A 16,970-nucleotide genomic window follows, 5' to 3' on the forward strand; every position below is an offset into this window, starting at 1 on the left:
CCCTAATCTCTATTACACAAAATGATAAAATAAAAAAAGACAGTTGTATATTTCAGTTAAGAATACAGTCGAATTACAATTACAAATATGTTCACATGGCGAAAACTTCACACGGACTGTTTCACCCAAAATCCAAATGTCATCCGTTCCCGTCTATACAGTGGGAATCCACGTTGCCACTCTTACAGCTGTAGAATTTGTTCTGTATGGATTTGAAATTTGCATCAAGTGACGTTAATGGGGCTAATCGTCATGCGGACCCTCAGCAGTTGTACCTTCAAATCCAAAGGCCATCCTTGGATTTCTGTGCTACCTTCCAAAGCCTATTCACGTTGACTTTTTCTGGCATGTATTTCCACTGTCAGTTCAGCTTATCATTGGGTAGCCAGCAGCGTATACTCCATTTGTTCAAGGATGAATGCAAGGCGTCTGGACCGCTTCACTATGAGATCACTTCCCAAGCACCCAGAGTAGTAAAGGAGCAGGGAAGCCACTGAGCATGTCAGTCCACCTCTGAATGCAGCAGAAGGTGGTCAAGAAGGATAAACAGCAGGGGGCGCTACCAGAGAGGAAAATGTAATGTACATTTAAAGGGAACCTGTCACCAGGATTTTGCGCATAGAGCTGGGGACATGGGTTGCTAGATGGCCGCTAGCACATCCGCAATACCCAGTCCCCATAGCTCTCTGCGCTTTTATTGTGTTAAAAAAACTGTTTTGATTGATATGCAAATTACCTGATATGAGTCCTGTAGCCGGAGATGAGTCAAGCGGAAAGGAGCCCAGCAGCGCCCCGCGTCCTCCGAATCTCCTCCTTGCTGGCTGACGTCACAGAGCTGGAGCGCCGAAATCTCGCGATGCGCATGCACAGTGTCGGCATCATGTTCATTCCCTGTACTGGCATCAGCACAGGGAACGAACTACGCATGCGCTAGCTCGCGCATCGCGAGATTTCGGCGCTCCAGCTCTGTGACGTCAGCCAGCAAGGAGGAGATTCGGAGGACGCGGGGCGGTGCTGGGCTCCTTTCCGCTTGACTCATCTCCGGCTACAGGACTCATATCAGGTAACTTGCATATCAATCAAAACAGTTTTTTAACACAATAAAAGCGCAGAGAGCTATGGGACCTGGGTACTGCAGATGTGCTAGCGGCCATCTAGCAGCCCATGTCCCCAGCTCTATACACAAAATCCAGGTGACAGGTTCCCTTTAAAAGCAATTTATTGATTACATTATATCACAATAATACATTATTTGAAATGCTCAATCTATTTCATAGTGATACTTGTCCTACATTTTTGTACTCCAGTAAGTTCTATAATTTGGGGCTTTGGTTTCTGTGCCCCTAGTAGGTTATTGGAGTAAATGGGGCATTCAACTAATCTCAGCAAAACATGTCCAAAAGAAAACCACCTCTTTGAGTCGACCACCCCCATATCCAGACCAGATTTCCTAACACAGATTATCAGCTCCACTATATGTTATGCATACTGGCTGTTCTTATATTATATTATATATATATATATATATATATATATATATATATATTATGTTGTCTCAAATAGGTTTCACTGAAGATCGGCAGAGCAGCTATCCGGGAAGTTGTCTGTCTATGCAACCTCTACTGGCATATTACTTGTTGGTAGAGATGAGCAAACCGATTCTGTGAGAGTCAAATTTGTTACGAATTTCCCAAGGAATTCTAATTTTGACAAATCTAAAACTTTTCTGTAAATCATTGAAAATGGTGGTCACCATTTTACAGATCGGAAGGCAGAGAAGAAAGCCTCTGCCACCTGAAACGGTTAGTTTTGGACTGTATTTTAACCAAAAACAGGCTGTTTGCTATCACCGCTTACCATCCGTTTATTCATGGCCATAAATGTCACTGTCACTTGAACATTACTAATGCTGTCTTGGCATTAAGGAGCTTGAAAGGGGATGGATACAGTCCTAGGAGACCCCAGAGGGTCATACACACATTTTCAGAGCAGTTGGGAAATTTTCACTTTGGACCGATTCGAATATAATGGCAAATTTGTCGCAAAGTCAAATTTTGTGAAATTGGCTCCTTTGTACATGCCTGCTATTTACATAAAATTTACAACCGTAGAAGGAGAGAATCCACCAGAGTTAGGCCCCTTTCACACGGGCGAGTTTTCCGTGCGGGTGCGATGCGTGCGGTGAACGCACTGCACCCGCACTGAATCCTGACCCATTCATTTCTATGGGGCTGTGCACACGAGCGGTGATTTTCACGCATCACTTGTGCGTTGCGTGAAAATCGCAGCATGCTCCTCTTTGTGCGTTTTTCACGTAACGCAGGCCCTATAGAAATGAATGGGGTTGCGTGAAAATCGCATGCATCCGCAAGCAAGTGCGGATGCAGTGTGATTTTCACGCATGGTTGCTAGGTGACAGTCTATTCACTGTATTATTTTCCCTTATAACATGGTTATAAGGGAAAATAATAGCATTCTGAATACAGAATGCTTAGTATAATAGTGCTGGAAGGGTTAAAAATAATAAAAAAGTTAACTCACCTTCTCCTCTTGTTAGCGTAGATCCCGGTCTGTTCTTTAGCTGTGGCTAAAGGACCTTTGATGACGTCAGATCACATGCTCCATCACCACGGTGATGGACCATGTGATTGGAGCATGTGATCTGACGTCACCACAGGTCATTCAGTCCACAGCTAAAGAACAGACCGGGATCTACACTAACAAGAGGAGAAGGTGAGTTAACTTTTTTATTATTTTTAACCCTTCCAGCACTATTATACTATGCATTCTGTATTCAGAATGCTATTATTTTCCCTTATAACCATGTTATAAGGGAAAATAATACAATCTTCAGAACATCAATCCCAAGCCCGAACTTCTGTGAAGAAGTTCGGGTCTGGGTACCAAACATGCGCGATTTTTCTCACGCGAGTGCAAAACGCATGACAATGTTTTGCACTCGCGCGGAAAAATCGTGCATTTTCCCGCAACGCACCCGCCTCTTATCCGGGCAAAAAACATGACGCCCGTGTGAAAGAGGCCTTATAGATTCTTTCTAAAGGGTTTAATGTAAAAAATGAAAATCAGATATCATATAGTCCATGACAATCCCTTTGTAGCAAAGCTAGAACCATCCTTACACCTGACACGGGTCCAGAGATCTCCCCATTCATTGCTCCAATTTCTCTTGCAGCTCAGGGGGGCGTGTTCTTTCTGCTGCAGCTCAGGGGGTGTGTTCTTTCTGCTGCAGCTAAGGGGGTGTGTTCTTTCCGCTGCAGCTAAGGGGGTGTGTTCTTTCTGCTGCAGCTCCGTGGACGTGTTCTTTCTGCTGCAGCTAAGGGGGGCGTGTTCTTTCTGCTGCAGCTCTCTCTCTATCACAGTTTAGGAGGCAGTTGAAGGCTGGAACTAAGCGTGTGCGTCCACCTCAGGTGGACAGCGAAATAAAAAAAAAAGAGCGAACAGTAGGTGGTGCTATACAAATATATTTTAATGAATAGCTCAGTGGCTACACAAATATATTTTTTTTGTTACATGCAAATTACAAAAGTGTTCAGATCCAGGTGCTGGTTTGATAACTGCAGAATATTTTTCATGGAACAACACTTTTAAGCTAGAGCACAGAGCCACTCAGATAGTGTTGCCTCGATCAGGGGTTTGATGCAACCCCCTATATGGTGTCCATACTGTCCTAGCCAGGGATGCCCAACCCGCAGCCCTCCAGCTATTACAACTCCCAGCATGCCCTAATAGCTGTAGGTTATCTAATGCTGGGAATTGTAGTTTTGCAACAGCTGGATGACCGTATGTTGAGCTTCCCTGACCTAGTGGAAAGGGGTTGTATTCAGGTCACAACCCATTTAGATGCCCCCAGTTCACCGTCCAAACTATGGAGTGCAGATCAGAAGAATTGGCCTCCATATTTATCTTGCTATTGGTATGGTCCACTCTCATGTCACATCTCGACATGTGGTGAAGCCACCTTTAGGGTACATTCACACGACTATGTAACCCTTTACGTTTTGTGGTCCGCAAATAACGGAACCGTGTGTTTCCGCATTTTGCGGACAAATGACTTCCGTTTGTGTTCCGTATGTCTTCCGATTTTTACGGTCCGCAAAAAGCAGAAGGAAAGAAAAAAAAGAATTATTAAGGGTCCATTCACACGTCCGTATTTGTGTTTTGCGGATCTGCAATACATGGACACCGGCAATGCGCGTTCCGCAATTTGCGGACCGCACATGGCCGGCACTCTCATAGAAAATGCCTGTTCTATTTTTTTGCGGATCTGCAAATGCGGATGCGGAGAGCACATTCCTGCCCCGTTGAAAATGAATGGGTCCGTACCTGTTCCGCAAAATTGCCGAACGGACCCATTATGCGGACGTGTGAATGGACCCTTAGGCCTTCAAAAAAACTGATGACATACGGAAACCATTCTGTATGTCATCCGCAATTTGCATATCCATTGACTTGAATGGAGCTGCGGACCGATCTGTGTGGAAAATAGTAGTACAAGCTTTATATTTTTGCGGACTAGAAATGCGGAAACAAGGATGCGGACACCATACTGAGCGCTGTCCACACATTTTATCTACCCATAGAAATGAATATATCTGCATCTATTCCGCAAAATGCGGAACGGATGCGGATAAAATGATATGGTCGTGTGAATGTACCCTTAACATGGAAGCTTCTCGCCATCAAGGACATCAAAGACTTTATCCGCGCTCATTTGTATACAGGCTAATTTGCCTAATAATGAAGTTCACCATTGGGGGTTAACGATGCATTATTATGTTCTGGTGATCATTAATTAGTCATGTCATCCTCTACTCTCCTTCCTACATTGATATTCTCCGACAAAAAAAAACCCCACTCCATTTAAATTATGTTTCATGAAAATAATTAAGTATTAATAGACTTCCTTCAGTGGCGACTTCTCAGAAATTTCCACTGTTTTGCCTTTTCTGACCCATGTTATTAAAACTCTATTATTTTTACAGACTTTATTAAATTGGATCTTATTAAAGCATTCCGTATTTGCATTTGGTCTTTCATAATTCATTATTATTATGACATTTACTTTTACCTTCACATCTGAAAACATATCATAAGCTACCCTTTTCTCTTGAAAGAAATGCTAATTTCAGACTGTCCTCTAATGGAAGTGAAAAGCTTTATCAGTTTTTTCATTTATTCCAGATCATGGTAAGAATACTAATGCTCGGCTTTTATATGCAAATATGGAAGTGCACTTTTTTTTGTAAAAAAAAAAGCTTAATTTTAAAAAATTTCTATATGTAAAATGTATGGAGGCGAGAGAAGTGTTATGTTCAATTATTATATGTTACGGTAACTTTATTGTGATGTTATCTATGTATCTAAAGTTTTTACACTTTCTTTCTTCCATTTATAGAGTACTATACTATACTGCATGTGTATAATACAGTCCTGATCAAAAGTTTAAGACCACTTGAAAAATGGCAAAAAATCCTATTTAGCATGGCTGGATCTTAACAAGGTTCCAAGTAGAGCTTCAGCAAGCAACAAGAAGAAATGGGAGTGAGACAAAACATTTTTTAAGCATTCAATTTAATGAAAACCACAAATAAACTGAAACAGGCTGTTTTTCAGCTGATCAAAAGTTTAGCACCACACCTCCAAAAAAAATAACCCCCCCCCCCCCCCCCCCAAAAAAAAAAAAAAAAAGAAATCCAACTTCCAAACATGAACTCAGTGATGAGTAGCTCTGCCGTTATTGTTGATCACTTCAAAAATTAGTTTCGGCATGCTTGATGCAAGCGTTTCCATGAGGTGAGTGGGAACATTTCTCCAAGTGGTGAAGACGACCGCACGAAGGCCATCTACTGTCTGGAACTGTTGTCCATTTTTGTAAACTTCCCTTGCCATCCATCCCCAAAGGTTCTCAATTGGATTTAGATCAGGGGAACACGCAGGATGGGCCAAAAGAGTGATGTTATTCTCCTGGAAGAAGTCCCTTGTCCTGCGGGCATTGTGTACTGTAGTGTTGAAAACCCCAGTCGTTACCACACAGACGAGGGCCCTCAGTCATGAGGAATGCTCTCTGCAACGTCTGGACATAGCCAGCAGCCGTTTGACGCCCCTGCACTTCCTGAAGCTCCATTGTTCCACTGAAGGAAAAAGCACCCCAGACCATTATGGCACCCCCTCCACTGTGGCGCGTAGAAAACATCTCAGGGAGGATCTGCTTGTCATGCCAGAAACGTTGGAAACCATCAGGACCATCAAGGTAAAAAAAAATCTCATCAGAGAATAAAACTTTCTGCCACCTTTGAATGTCCCATGTTTGGTGCTCTCTTGCAAAGTCCAAACGAGCAGTTCTGTGGCGTTCAAGGAGACGAGGTCTTTGAAGACGTTTTTTGCTTTTGAAGCCCTTCAGTCTCAGATGCCATCTGATGGTTATGGGGCTGCAGTCAGCACCAGTAAGGGCCTTAATTTGGGTCGAGGATCGTCCAGTGTCTTGACGGACAGCCAATTGAATCCTCCGGCTTAGTGCTGATGACATTTTTTTGGGTCTTCCAGTTGACTTTTTTGTTCCATAACCTTTAGGATCGTTTAAGAAATTCCAAATGACTGTCTTACTGCGTCCGACCTCAGCAGCGATGGCGCGTTGTGAGAGACCCTGCTTATGCAGTTCAACAACCCGAACACGTTCAAAAAGGGAGAGTTTTTTTGCCTTTGCCATCACAACGTGTGACTATCTGACAGAAAATGACAATGAATCCACATCTTTGCACAGATTTGGCCTTTTAAAGGCAGGTGGTCCTAAAATGTGGATCAGCTGAAAAACAGCCGGTTTCAGTTTAATCGTTATTTTCAATTAATTCAATGCTCAAAAAATCTTTGGTCTCCCTCCCATTTCTTCTCGTTGCATGTTGAAGATATACTTGGAACCTTGTGTACATCCAACAATGTAAAATAAGATTTTTTGCCATTTTTCAAGTGGTCTTAAACTTTTGATCAGGACTGTATATGAGCCACTTACCAACATACACGCTAGGCTCCATTCACATTAGGAAGTGATGCAAAGCCATTCCTTTTTAGTGGGTCCACAAAAAATGTGGACAGCACACTGTGTGCTGTCCGCATCCGTATGTCTGTTCCGCATCATAGCAAAAAAGATAGACCATATCCTATTCTTGTCCGTTTTCCAGAAAGGAATAGTCATTTTTATAATGTATTCCCAAAAAAACTGATCCAACACGGACATCATCCGTATTTTTTGCAAAATAATACGCTTGTATGAATGCACCCTCAGATGAACGTTGGCCGAACATGCCTTGGTGAGACCAGCTAACCATCTTATGTGTACAGGGGCCTAACCATCTTATGTGTACGGGGGCCTCCTAACTCTCCCCCTGATGACAGATATTGGGGGGGAGGGAGAAAGGATCAGGCATTTTGGATTTCAACATGCCCGATCCTTTGTTCAAACAGGAGATAACCCACCAGAGGAGTCTACTAGCCACTCACTCCACTCTTCCCATTGAGAGCTGAGCCAAGCATGCAGGTTTACCTCTATTAGTCCAAGCAGAGCTGATAAGGAAGACCTGCTCCTTCCATGTACGGTTAGGCATTCGTTTGTATGACCGGCATGCTATTACATTTTACCCTCGGATCCCACTGCGAGGCTAATTCATGGCTGGTCCTAATCTTCCAAGGACCTTTAATCTGGGCTTCAGTTGACAGATAGTAGTTGAGTTGAATTATTGAGATATAATACTTGAGGTATTATAATGATGATCATGTTTATGAATATTTTATTGATGGGCTTATAGAAGTCTATGAGCCCGTCTTAAAGAAGTTGTCTCATCACAGACAATGGGGGTATATCGCTAGAATATGCCGCTATTCTCCCCACCGCGCATGACCGGCCACCACTCCCATTCACTTCTATGGCGGAAATAGCCTAGCCAGCGCTTGGCTATTTTCAGCGGGCCCCATAGAAAATGAATGGATGGCAGCTGTGCATGAGCAGTCCATCCTCCACCACTTTCAGGGCTCCGTTCTCGATATAGGTGCGGGTCTGAGACAATGGGGGCTTATCCTAGTGATATGCTCCCATTGTCTGAGATGAGACAACCCCTTTAAGGTAACGAGGAGAGCTCACCACAGTAAGAGATGCACAGTGCTCCTGTCCCTTCATTTTAGCATTTGGTTGGGACCCCTTCTGAACAAAACTCGTGACATCTCAAAGGTTTCATGAAAGCTTTGGCAGCCTCCATCATTCGCACCAAAATCAATGCTCTGGGAGTAGAAGTTTAGTAAATGGGCGATGATATTGACATTATATTTATTCTTTTGGAGAACCCATGGAAGGTTAGAGATGCTCTTACTGTGGCAAATGGGTATTCTATTGTGTTTTTTATGTTCTCGCACTTATATCTCAAGTATATTAAATCTAGACTTTCCATTTTGCAGAAAAAAGGGATGTGGAGGGTCTGTTCATCTGCAGATTTTTTATTCCATGTTTTTCTGTGTTTTTTTTTTTACAGGTTCCTTACCATGTGTACTCGGCATTTTGGCAGCGTGGTAGCACAGACCATCCGAACACAGAAGACTGATCAGTTTCCACTTTTTCTAATTATAATGGGGAAAAGATCATCTAATGAAGTGCTTAATGTTATCCAAGGTAAAATCCTGCATGTAATAATATTACAGGCTATAGCTACTAGAGAGGGGTCGTTGATCCAGGGAGTTATTCTGATGCCTGACTGGAGTCGGGAAGGAATTTTCTATTCCTCTAAAGTGAGGAAAATTGGCTTCTACCTCACAGGTTTTTTTTTGCCTTCCTCTGGATCAACTTGCAGGATGACAGGCCGAACTGGATGGACAAATGTCTTATTTCGGCCTTATGTACTATGTTACTATGTATAGGTGTCTGAAGCACAAGATATTATTCTCTCCCTATGCCTTTCTGATGCACTATGGAATACATATATTGATATATATGGATCCTGCACATCCAGTAATATTGGCATCTTCTGATTTGTGGGGTCCTGTATTCTACAGTGAGGAACATTAGTATTTGAACACCCTGCGATTTTGCAAGTTCTCCCACTTAGAAATCATGGAGGGTCTGAAATTCACATTGTAGGTGCATTCCCACTCTGAGAGACAGAATAAAAAAAAAAGAAATTCAGGAAATCGCATTGTATGATTTTTAAATAATTTATTTGTCTTGCACTGCTGAACATAAGTATTTGAACACCTGAGAAACAGCAAGAATTCTGGCTCTCAAAGACCTGTTACTGTGCCTCCAAAAAGTTCACCTCTACTCCACTCATTAATCTAACTTAGCAGCACCTGTCTGAGCTCTTTAAAGACCCCTGTCCACCCCACAGTCAGTCAGACGCCAACTACTACCTTGGGCAAGACCAAAGAGCTGTCAAAAGACACCAGAGACAAAATTGTGGACCTCCACAAGGCTGGAAAGGGCTACGGGGCAATTGCCAAGCAGCTTGGTGAAAATAGATCAACTGTTGGAGGAATTGTTAGAAAATGGAAGAGGCTAAAGACGAGTGTCAGTCTCCCTCGTACTGGGGCTCCATGCAAGATCTCACCTCGTGGGGAATCACTGATAATAAGAAAGTTGAGGAATCAGCCCAGAACTACAAGGGAGGAGCTGGTCAATGACATGAAGAGAGCTGGGACCACAGTTTCAAAGGTCACTGACGGTAGAACACTACGCCGTCATGGTTTCAAATCATGCATTGCACGGAAGGTTCCCCTGCTCAAGTCATCACATGTCCAGGCCCGTCTGAAGTTTGCCAATGACCATCTGGATGATCCAGAGGAGGCATGGGAGAATGACATGTGGTCAGATGAGACCAAAGTAGAACTTTTTGGTCTAAACTTCACTCATCGTGTTTGGAGGAAAAAGAAGGATGAGTTGTATCCCAAGAACACCATCCCTACTGTAAACAATGGGGGGGGGGGTAACATTATGCTTTGGGGGTGCTTTTCTGCGAAGGGGACAGGACGACTGCACTGTATTAACGAGAGGATGAATGAGGCCATTTTTTGTGAGATTTTGAGCAACAACCTCCTTCCCTCAGTCAGAGCATTGAAGATGGGTCGTGGCTGGGTGTTCCAACATGACAACGACCCAAAGCATACAGCCAGGATAACCAAGGAGTGGCTCCGTAAGAAGCATATTGATGTTCTGGAGTGGCCTAGCCAGTCTCCAGACCTAAATCCAATAGAACATCTTTGGAGGGAGCTGAAACTCAGTGTTGCTCAGCGACATCCCCGAAACCGGACAGATTTAGAGGAGATCTGTGTGGAGGAGTGGGCCAACATCCCTGCTGCAGTGTGTGCAAACCTGGTCAAGAACTACAGGAAACGTTTGACCTCGGCAATTGCAAACAAAGGCTTCTGTACCAAATATTAACACTGATTTTCTCAGGTGTTCAAATACTTATGTTCAGCAGTGCAATACTAATAAATACTTTAAAAATCATACAATGTGACTTTTTAAAAAAAATTCTGTCTCTCACAGTGGGAATGCACCTACAATGTGAGTTTCAGACCCCTCCATGATTTCTAACTGGGAGAACTTGCAAAATCGCAGGGTGTTCAAATACTTCTGTTCCTCACTGTATATGAGAAGGTGAATATGATGTAAAAAAAAAAATGGTTATCCTAGTGTAACTTTTGAAATCTGATTTGGGCTATCCATTCATCAGCGGGTTCTCCACTTTGGACATTCCCTACTTGTTAGATAGAAGGGTCCCTTGATAATAAGCAGGACATAAAAGGGAACAGCGGCACTCCAATTTCTTTAGTATTGTCTTACGTTTATTTGACCAAAAATCACCAGTGGTGATTTTTGGTGGAATAAACGTAAGAAAATACTAAAGAAATTGGAGTGCCGCGGTTCCCTTTTATATCCTGATAATCAAGGGGTTCAAGGCCAGAACTCATCACTGCAGGCACCGCCACGGAAATGGAATGACTGCTACAAGTCAGTAAGTAGTGCTGTCTTATCCCTAATTGATAATAAGCAGAACATAAAGAGCTCAATGCTAAGACCCCGGAAGATAAGCTTTCATCAGTGGGGAAACTTAAAGGTTATCCCATTAAGACAACTTATCCCCTATTCACAGGATCGGGGATCAGTGTCTAATCAGTGGCCATCCGGCCACTGAGGTCCCCACTGAGAATGGGTGTCCATGCTCCCCGGTTGAATGGATCAGCAAACATGCTTACGTGTCCACACTATTCAGCTCTATAGAACTACTGGAAATAGCGGAGTACAAGAACTCGGCTATCTCCGGAAGGCCCATAGAGCTGACAGGAGCAGCAGAGCATATGCGTGACCGTCGCACAGTTCAAAATCAAGATCACGGGCCCCAGTTCTCGTGATCCACAGGGACTTGAATGGTTGAACCTCCACTGATCAGACCTTAAAGACCCACACAAACCTTCAACATTCGTTATCGCGATCTCTCCCAGCTTTCCTATACACATACATGTTTATCTCGGCCGAACGTGTATGTGTATTCTATGGGGAGAGCAGAGAAAGCCGCTGCCAGACACTTCTGGCGGCCACTTATCTCCTGGGAGAACAAAAGGATCGATCGAAAATATTCATTTCACCCAACAAATGATGTTGGGAGCTCCTCCTGTGGATAGGCAATATGTTGTCTTTGAAGCTGTTCTCCACTCTGGCCAAAATATGCCGATCCTGAAAAAAAGCCACCCCTTCCCATGAACTCAGACTTCCCTAATGGCATGTATAAAAATGGGTTTTGTACACTGGACAGCCTCTTTTAGGGTGACCACATTTGGAGCTATTCTGAAGAATACAGTTGGGGACTGAAATTTTATTATGTGCATTTTATAATTTTGCACCTGAAGTTCTGCCAATAATTCCAAATATCGCCCTCCGAAGAATACAGGTAGTCCATGGCACTATGCCCTGTATCTTCAGAGAAACGGGAAGAGGGTAAAAAAAATACATTACCATTGATAATATTAATCCTAATAGGAATGCATTGGGAGATTTTAGAATATATTTTAGTACACGTGTCCCTATGTTCTGCAGTCACCTATAGATGCATGGAGCGGCAGCACGCATGCTTGACCACTGCTCCAATTTATACAAGGAGACACAGGACCCGTATTTTTGGAATCTGTGGAGGACCCAGCTGTTGGACGCCACCAGTCACACACTATCCTATGGACAGGAAAAAGGTTTAAAACTTGGCACAACTCTCTTAAATACAGATTTAATCCGGCCTTAGTATTTGTATTGTAACCCATAGTTAATATGACTTTTGTGATCTTTCTGTATCGCTGCTCGCTGATCTCCCACCTCTGGAATGAAATAATTTTACGCATGCTTAAGTTACATAACCTTTGGACAAGTAGGAAATGTCACCACAAAATTAACATTTAAAAGTGAAATAATTCTTTTTTCCCTGACCTTGCTGACTTAGCACCTAGTTAATTATCTCCTTGGCTTTCCAAGAACCCTGCGGGTGATTAGACTTGAACTTATAAATGATTTAGCCTGTTGCTTTCTACAGAGGCATCTGTGCAGTAGTGGGAAGAAAACTATGTGCACCCTTGCAGATTGTTACTTGTCATAGGCTAGCTCCGATAGTTGGATGGCTTGATCCCCTTCTGGATGTTCTGACCCATTGCTTGTTAGGAGGCATCTGTGATGGACAACTCGGACTACTCGCCCAGTATGGCTCATGTGTTCCCATTCTTAGCCCTCGGAAACCTCTAAACTCCCTGTAACACTTAACCTGCTGCACAGTAATCTGATTTCAGTGAGAATGGTGTGAAACTCTAGGCAGGGAAGCCAGCTGTGTAACCTTTCATAGCTCTGGTGGGATTCCAGGGTTGGTTATTTGCAGACATTAAAGCCAAGACGCTTGTTAGAACGCGTTAACATTTGCCGGGGAAAAAAATTAAAAAGGGAATGTTTTACCAGGTCAGCATTTCGGGTGCATTGCAGGTTCAAAGAAGTCAAACTAACCACACAGCACACCAGGAAGATGATATAATGTATTGTTCAGTATCACCAGACAAAAACACCAGAGCATTCCACCCGGACTAGAGAACAGTATAGAAAATAATCCCCCCAAAAAGGAGCAGTTCATGATCTATACAATTTATGTGCCCAAAGTGAGGTCTATCAACCAGTTCACATAAAAAAAGAATGGTCTTACCAATGCTGGAAGTACAATGTAAGCAAGTTGACCATTCACTGGTCCAGATCTGGTCGAGGCAGAACTGGACAGCTGTCCCTAGTAATCTCCACTTGCCCTCATCTGATCTGGTTGTCCAGGTGAGGGGAGTAACTACTCTAAATAGAGCAACCCCTCTGGAAGGTCCTTACAAACTAAATTGCCCTAAAAACAATCTTAATCGGTTATGTCAATGCCGTTTGAAATCCTCATGTGGGCAGACCAGTTGCTGGAACGGGTAAACATTGTATCTACGCGTTTCAAATGAGCTGTTGCAGCCAATCTCATCAGGGTACTTGAGAAAATGTTAGATCCAACGGTCTGATGATCTAATATATAATATAGCCAGACCATACTCCCGGCTCCTATCTTAGCCCCCAGAACAACTCCACGGTGTATGGCTCTGTTAAGTGGACCCTCCTGAATACTGTTCAGCATTGAATATAACGTGTAAACCATATGCACTCGGATCTTACGTTCCACCTATTATTTACAAAACACCGCCCTAGCCTATATTAAATAAATCACGCCCCATGGATACCATACATCTGAGCTCAAACACCAAAAAGAGAAAAAGCCAATGACGAAGCCGATAGAGGTGAAACGCGCGTCGAGGTGTCAGCGCTCGGGGCAGGATTTTTTCACTTGTGGTGCATCACGTCACAGGGTATGTTCCTTATATGTATATGAATACTTTTGAGTTATAACTTCATGTTTGACTCAGGCCTCCTGGCATGGTTGTGGTGGCTAGTGTTGAACCATTTTGTGTTTACATATGTGCCGTCATTTGTTCATTGGAGATTTTACTTTTGATTCTATACACATGTTCACGGTATACGTTCCGTGCATGTGGGGGCATATGTTTACATGAAGTGGTTTATTACTTTACATAACGCACACGCATAAGAGGACAGACATCTGTAGGGAGTGTATCCTTTACATATGTGTAATCTACTGTTTAAGATATAGATCACCCCTGTGTACCTGCTCTTTGCTATGTTCCCTGCATCCTTTTCCATCGAGTCTTTCTGCCAACTGATCAGATATTTATATTTTGTATAATAAAGGCCTCATGCACACGGCCGTTGTTTTGGTCCGCATCCGAGCCGCAGTTTTGGCGGCTTGGATGCGGACCCATTCACTTCAATGGACCCGCAAAAGATGCGGACATCACTCCGTGTGCTGTCCACATCCGTTGCTCCGTTCCGTGGCCCCGCAAAAAAAATATAACCTGTCCTATTCTTGTCCGCGCTTTGCGGACAAGAATAGGCAGTTATATTAAAGGCTGTCCGTGCCGTTCCGCAAATTGCGGAACGCGCATGGACGCCATCCGTGTCGTGTGCATGTAGCCAAAGATTGTCATGTAATTTTTTATATCTATGTGTCCCATTGGCTTTTTCTCTTTTTGGTGTTTGAGTTCCACCTATTGGCTGCAGGCAGTCGGAATTGTGACTGTAATAAGCAGAGGATATTGTACCTATTTAGATGTTAAGCTCTGGTGGCATAAAAACAAAGGTGCAGCACAGAACTGGTCAGGCTAATGAAAAGCGGCTGCTTCTGATCTGCGGTGGCATCACCTGCTGAGCATTCACACCTATAGACAATTGAAATCCCATTTATCATCTGTCTTCTGCTCCTTAGCTTAGTTGCTGTGTGACCCGTTTAAACGCTCGATACAGACCGCATCATTTCATTTCACACCTGTAAATATCTGCTCTGCTATCTCCTGAATCTACCACGTTACTGAAACTGGATCGTTCACTGTTTTGACAGGTAACACCTCAGTAGACGAGCTCATGATGAGGCTCATTTCAGCAATGGAAATATTTTCAGCCCAGCAGCAGGAGGATATCAAGGATGAAGTAAGCACCAATTTCATCAACTATATCTGACGAAAAACCATTTACTGTTCAGGGGAAGATCCTTTTTTAATGGATTTTCTCCAGCCTATACAAGGCTTGGTTCACAAGAGCTCTCAATATTTGAACACTTGTGGAAGTAATATCTGATGTACAGTGGTTAAAAGGTGTGTGGGATGCAATGAGTTAATTGTATGTTACTTTACTGCTAGTGTGAACATCACTTAAAGGGGTTCTGCACTTTCAATTAACTGATGATCTATCCTCTGGACAGATCATCAGCTTCTGATCGGCGGGGGTCCGACGCCCGGGACCCCCGCCGATCAGCTGTTTGAGAAGGCAGCGGCGCTCCAGCAGCGCCGCGGCCTTCTCACTGTTTACCGCCGGGCCGCCCGCCCACTGACGTCACGACTTGTATCAACTAGAGTGGGCGCGGCTAAGCTCTGTTCACTTGAATGGAGCTTAGCCACGCCCACTGTAGTTGATACAAGTCGTGACGTCAGTGGGCGGGCGGCCTGGCGGTAAACAGTGAGAAGGCCGTGGCGCTGCTGCCTTCTCAAACAGCTGATCGGCGGGGGTCCCAGGTGTCGGACCCCCGCCAATCAGAAGCTGATGATCTATCCAGAGGATAGATCATCAGTTAATTGAAAGTGCAGAACCCCTTTAATACTGCCCGTGCGTCATATAGGATTGTAAGTTGAACTGTATAACATACAGAGAGCTGCTCAGTTCTTAATATTCCAGCTTTTAGTTAATAGGGTTTTGCAGGAATTATATGTTGATGTCCTATCCTCAGGATAAGTGATCAATATCTGATCAGTGGGGGTCCTACTCCCTGCACCCCTGCCAACTACCTTGAGAGTTCACAGTGCTCCGGTTGGCACTGCGGCCTCTTCCTAGGCCAGTGATGGCACATTCACAGGCCACATGCCCTAGTTGCAGCTCAGTCTCATTCAAGTGAATGGGCCTGAGCTGTAATACCGAGCATAGCCGCTATACAGTGTACAACGCTTGCTTGATTACCTGTGAGGAGGCCACAGGGGGGGCCGAGTGTCAGAACCCTACCAAGCAGGTATTGTTGACCCTTTTCTGAGGATAGGTCATCAATATAGGCGTCCCGGAAAACCTATTTAAAAATATTGGCAAAGACAAGGCGTTTATTTGCTTGTCCTGTAGTCATGATGTCATGTACATCCACGTGACAACTGCAGCCGATCACTGGGCACAGCAGTCTTGTGCATTATGCGCAAGCATGACCACTGTGGCCAATGATTGGCTGCAGTTGTCACGTGGATGTACGAGATATCATGACTACAGGACAAGTAAGCAAAGACCATAGGGAATCGGTAGCGGTCATGGATGTTGGACTCCCACCGCCCAGGAAATGATGGCGTATGCTAACAATAGGCCGCCTATTTTACTGGCCCAAATACCCGGTTCATCTGATGTTTTACATTAAGGTCTATTAACACTAGGTGAGAAGTGTATATTGGCACTATATAGCCATACAGTGGCATATGTCACCTATAGGGTTCCATTTTTCGGAACGCAATTACGAACCCATTCATTTCTATAGGGGGCGCACGATGTGTGGCCCGGTTCCGGAAATGCGGACCCGCACTTCCGTGTCCGCAATACCGATCACGAAAATAATAGAACATGTCCTATTCTTGTCCGCAATTGTGGACGATAATAGGCATTTTCTATTTAGTGCCGGTGATGTGCAGTCCGCAACATGCAGAACGCACTTTGCCGGTGTCCGTGTTTTGCGGCTCCTTGGATCCGCAAAACACACACGGATGTGTGAATGGACCCTTACAGAGACAAGTGACAACCTGATGGGTGCAGGTACATATACATGTACGGC

At 43.9% G+C, this 16,970-nt stretch overlaps 1 protein-coding gene and 1 long non-coding RNA gene across 4 annotated transcripts in view; one reads left to right on the top strand and one right to left on the bottom strand.

Annotated features, from left to right (window-relative positions):
- Window positions 1-16,970, top strand: part of FAF1 (Fas associated factor 1) — a 265,559-nt gene that overhangs the window by 203,127 nt on the left and 45,462 nt on the right. For all 3 annotated transcript variants that reach the window (XM_044300816.1, XM_044300817.1, XM_044300818.1), the window contains 2 exons: window positions 8,538-8,674; window positions 15,018-15,106. In XM_044300816.1, the coding sequence (XP_044156751.1) occupies window positions 8,538-8,674; window positions 15,018-15,106 (226 nt within the window). The remainder of the gene's footprint in view (window positions 1-8,537; window positions 8,675-15,017; window positions 15,107-16,970) is intronic.
- The window catches only part of LOC122943232, a 33,461-nt gene that overhangs the window by 14,424 nt on the left and 2,067 nt on the right, over window positions 1-16,970 (bottom strand). The gene's annotated exons all lie outside the window — the stretch shown is intronic.

This window comes from Bufo gargarizans, chromosome 7, assembly GCF_014858855.1.
Source record: "Bufo gargarizans isolate SCDJY-AF-19 chromosome 7, ASM1485885v1, whole genome shotgun sequence".
Lineage (NCBI taxonomy): Eukaryota > Metazoa > Chordata > Amphibia > Anura > Bufonidae > Bufo > Bufo gargarizans.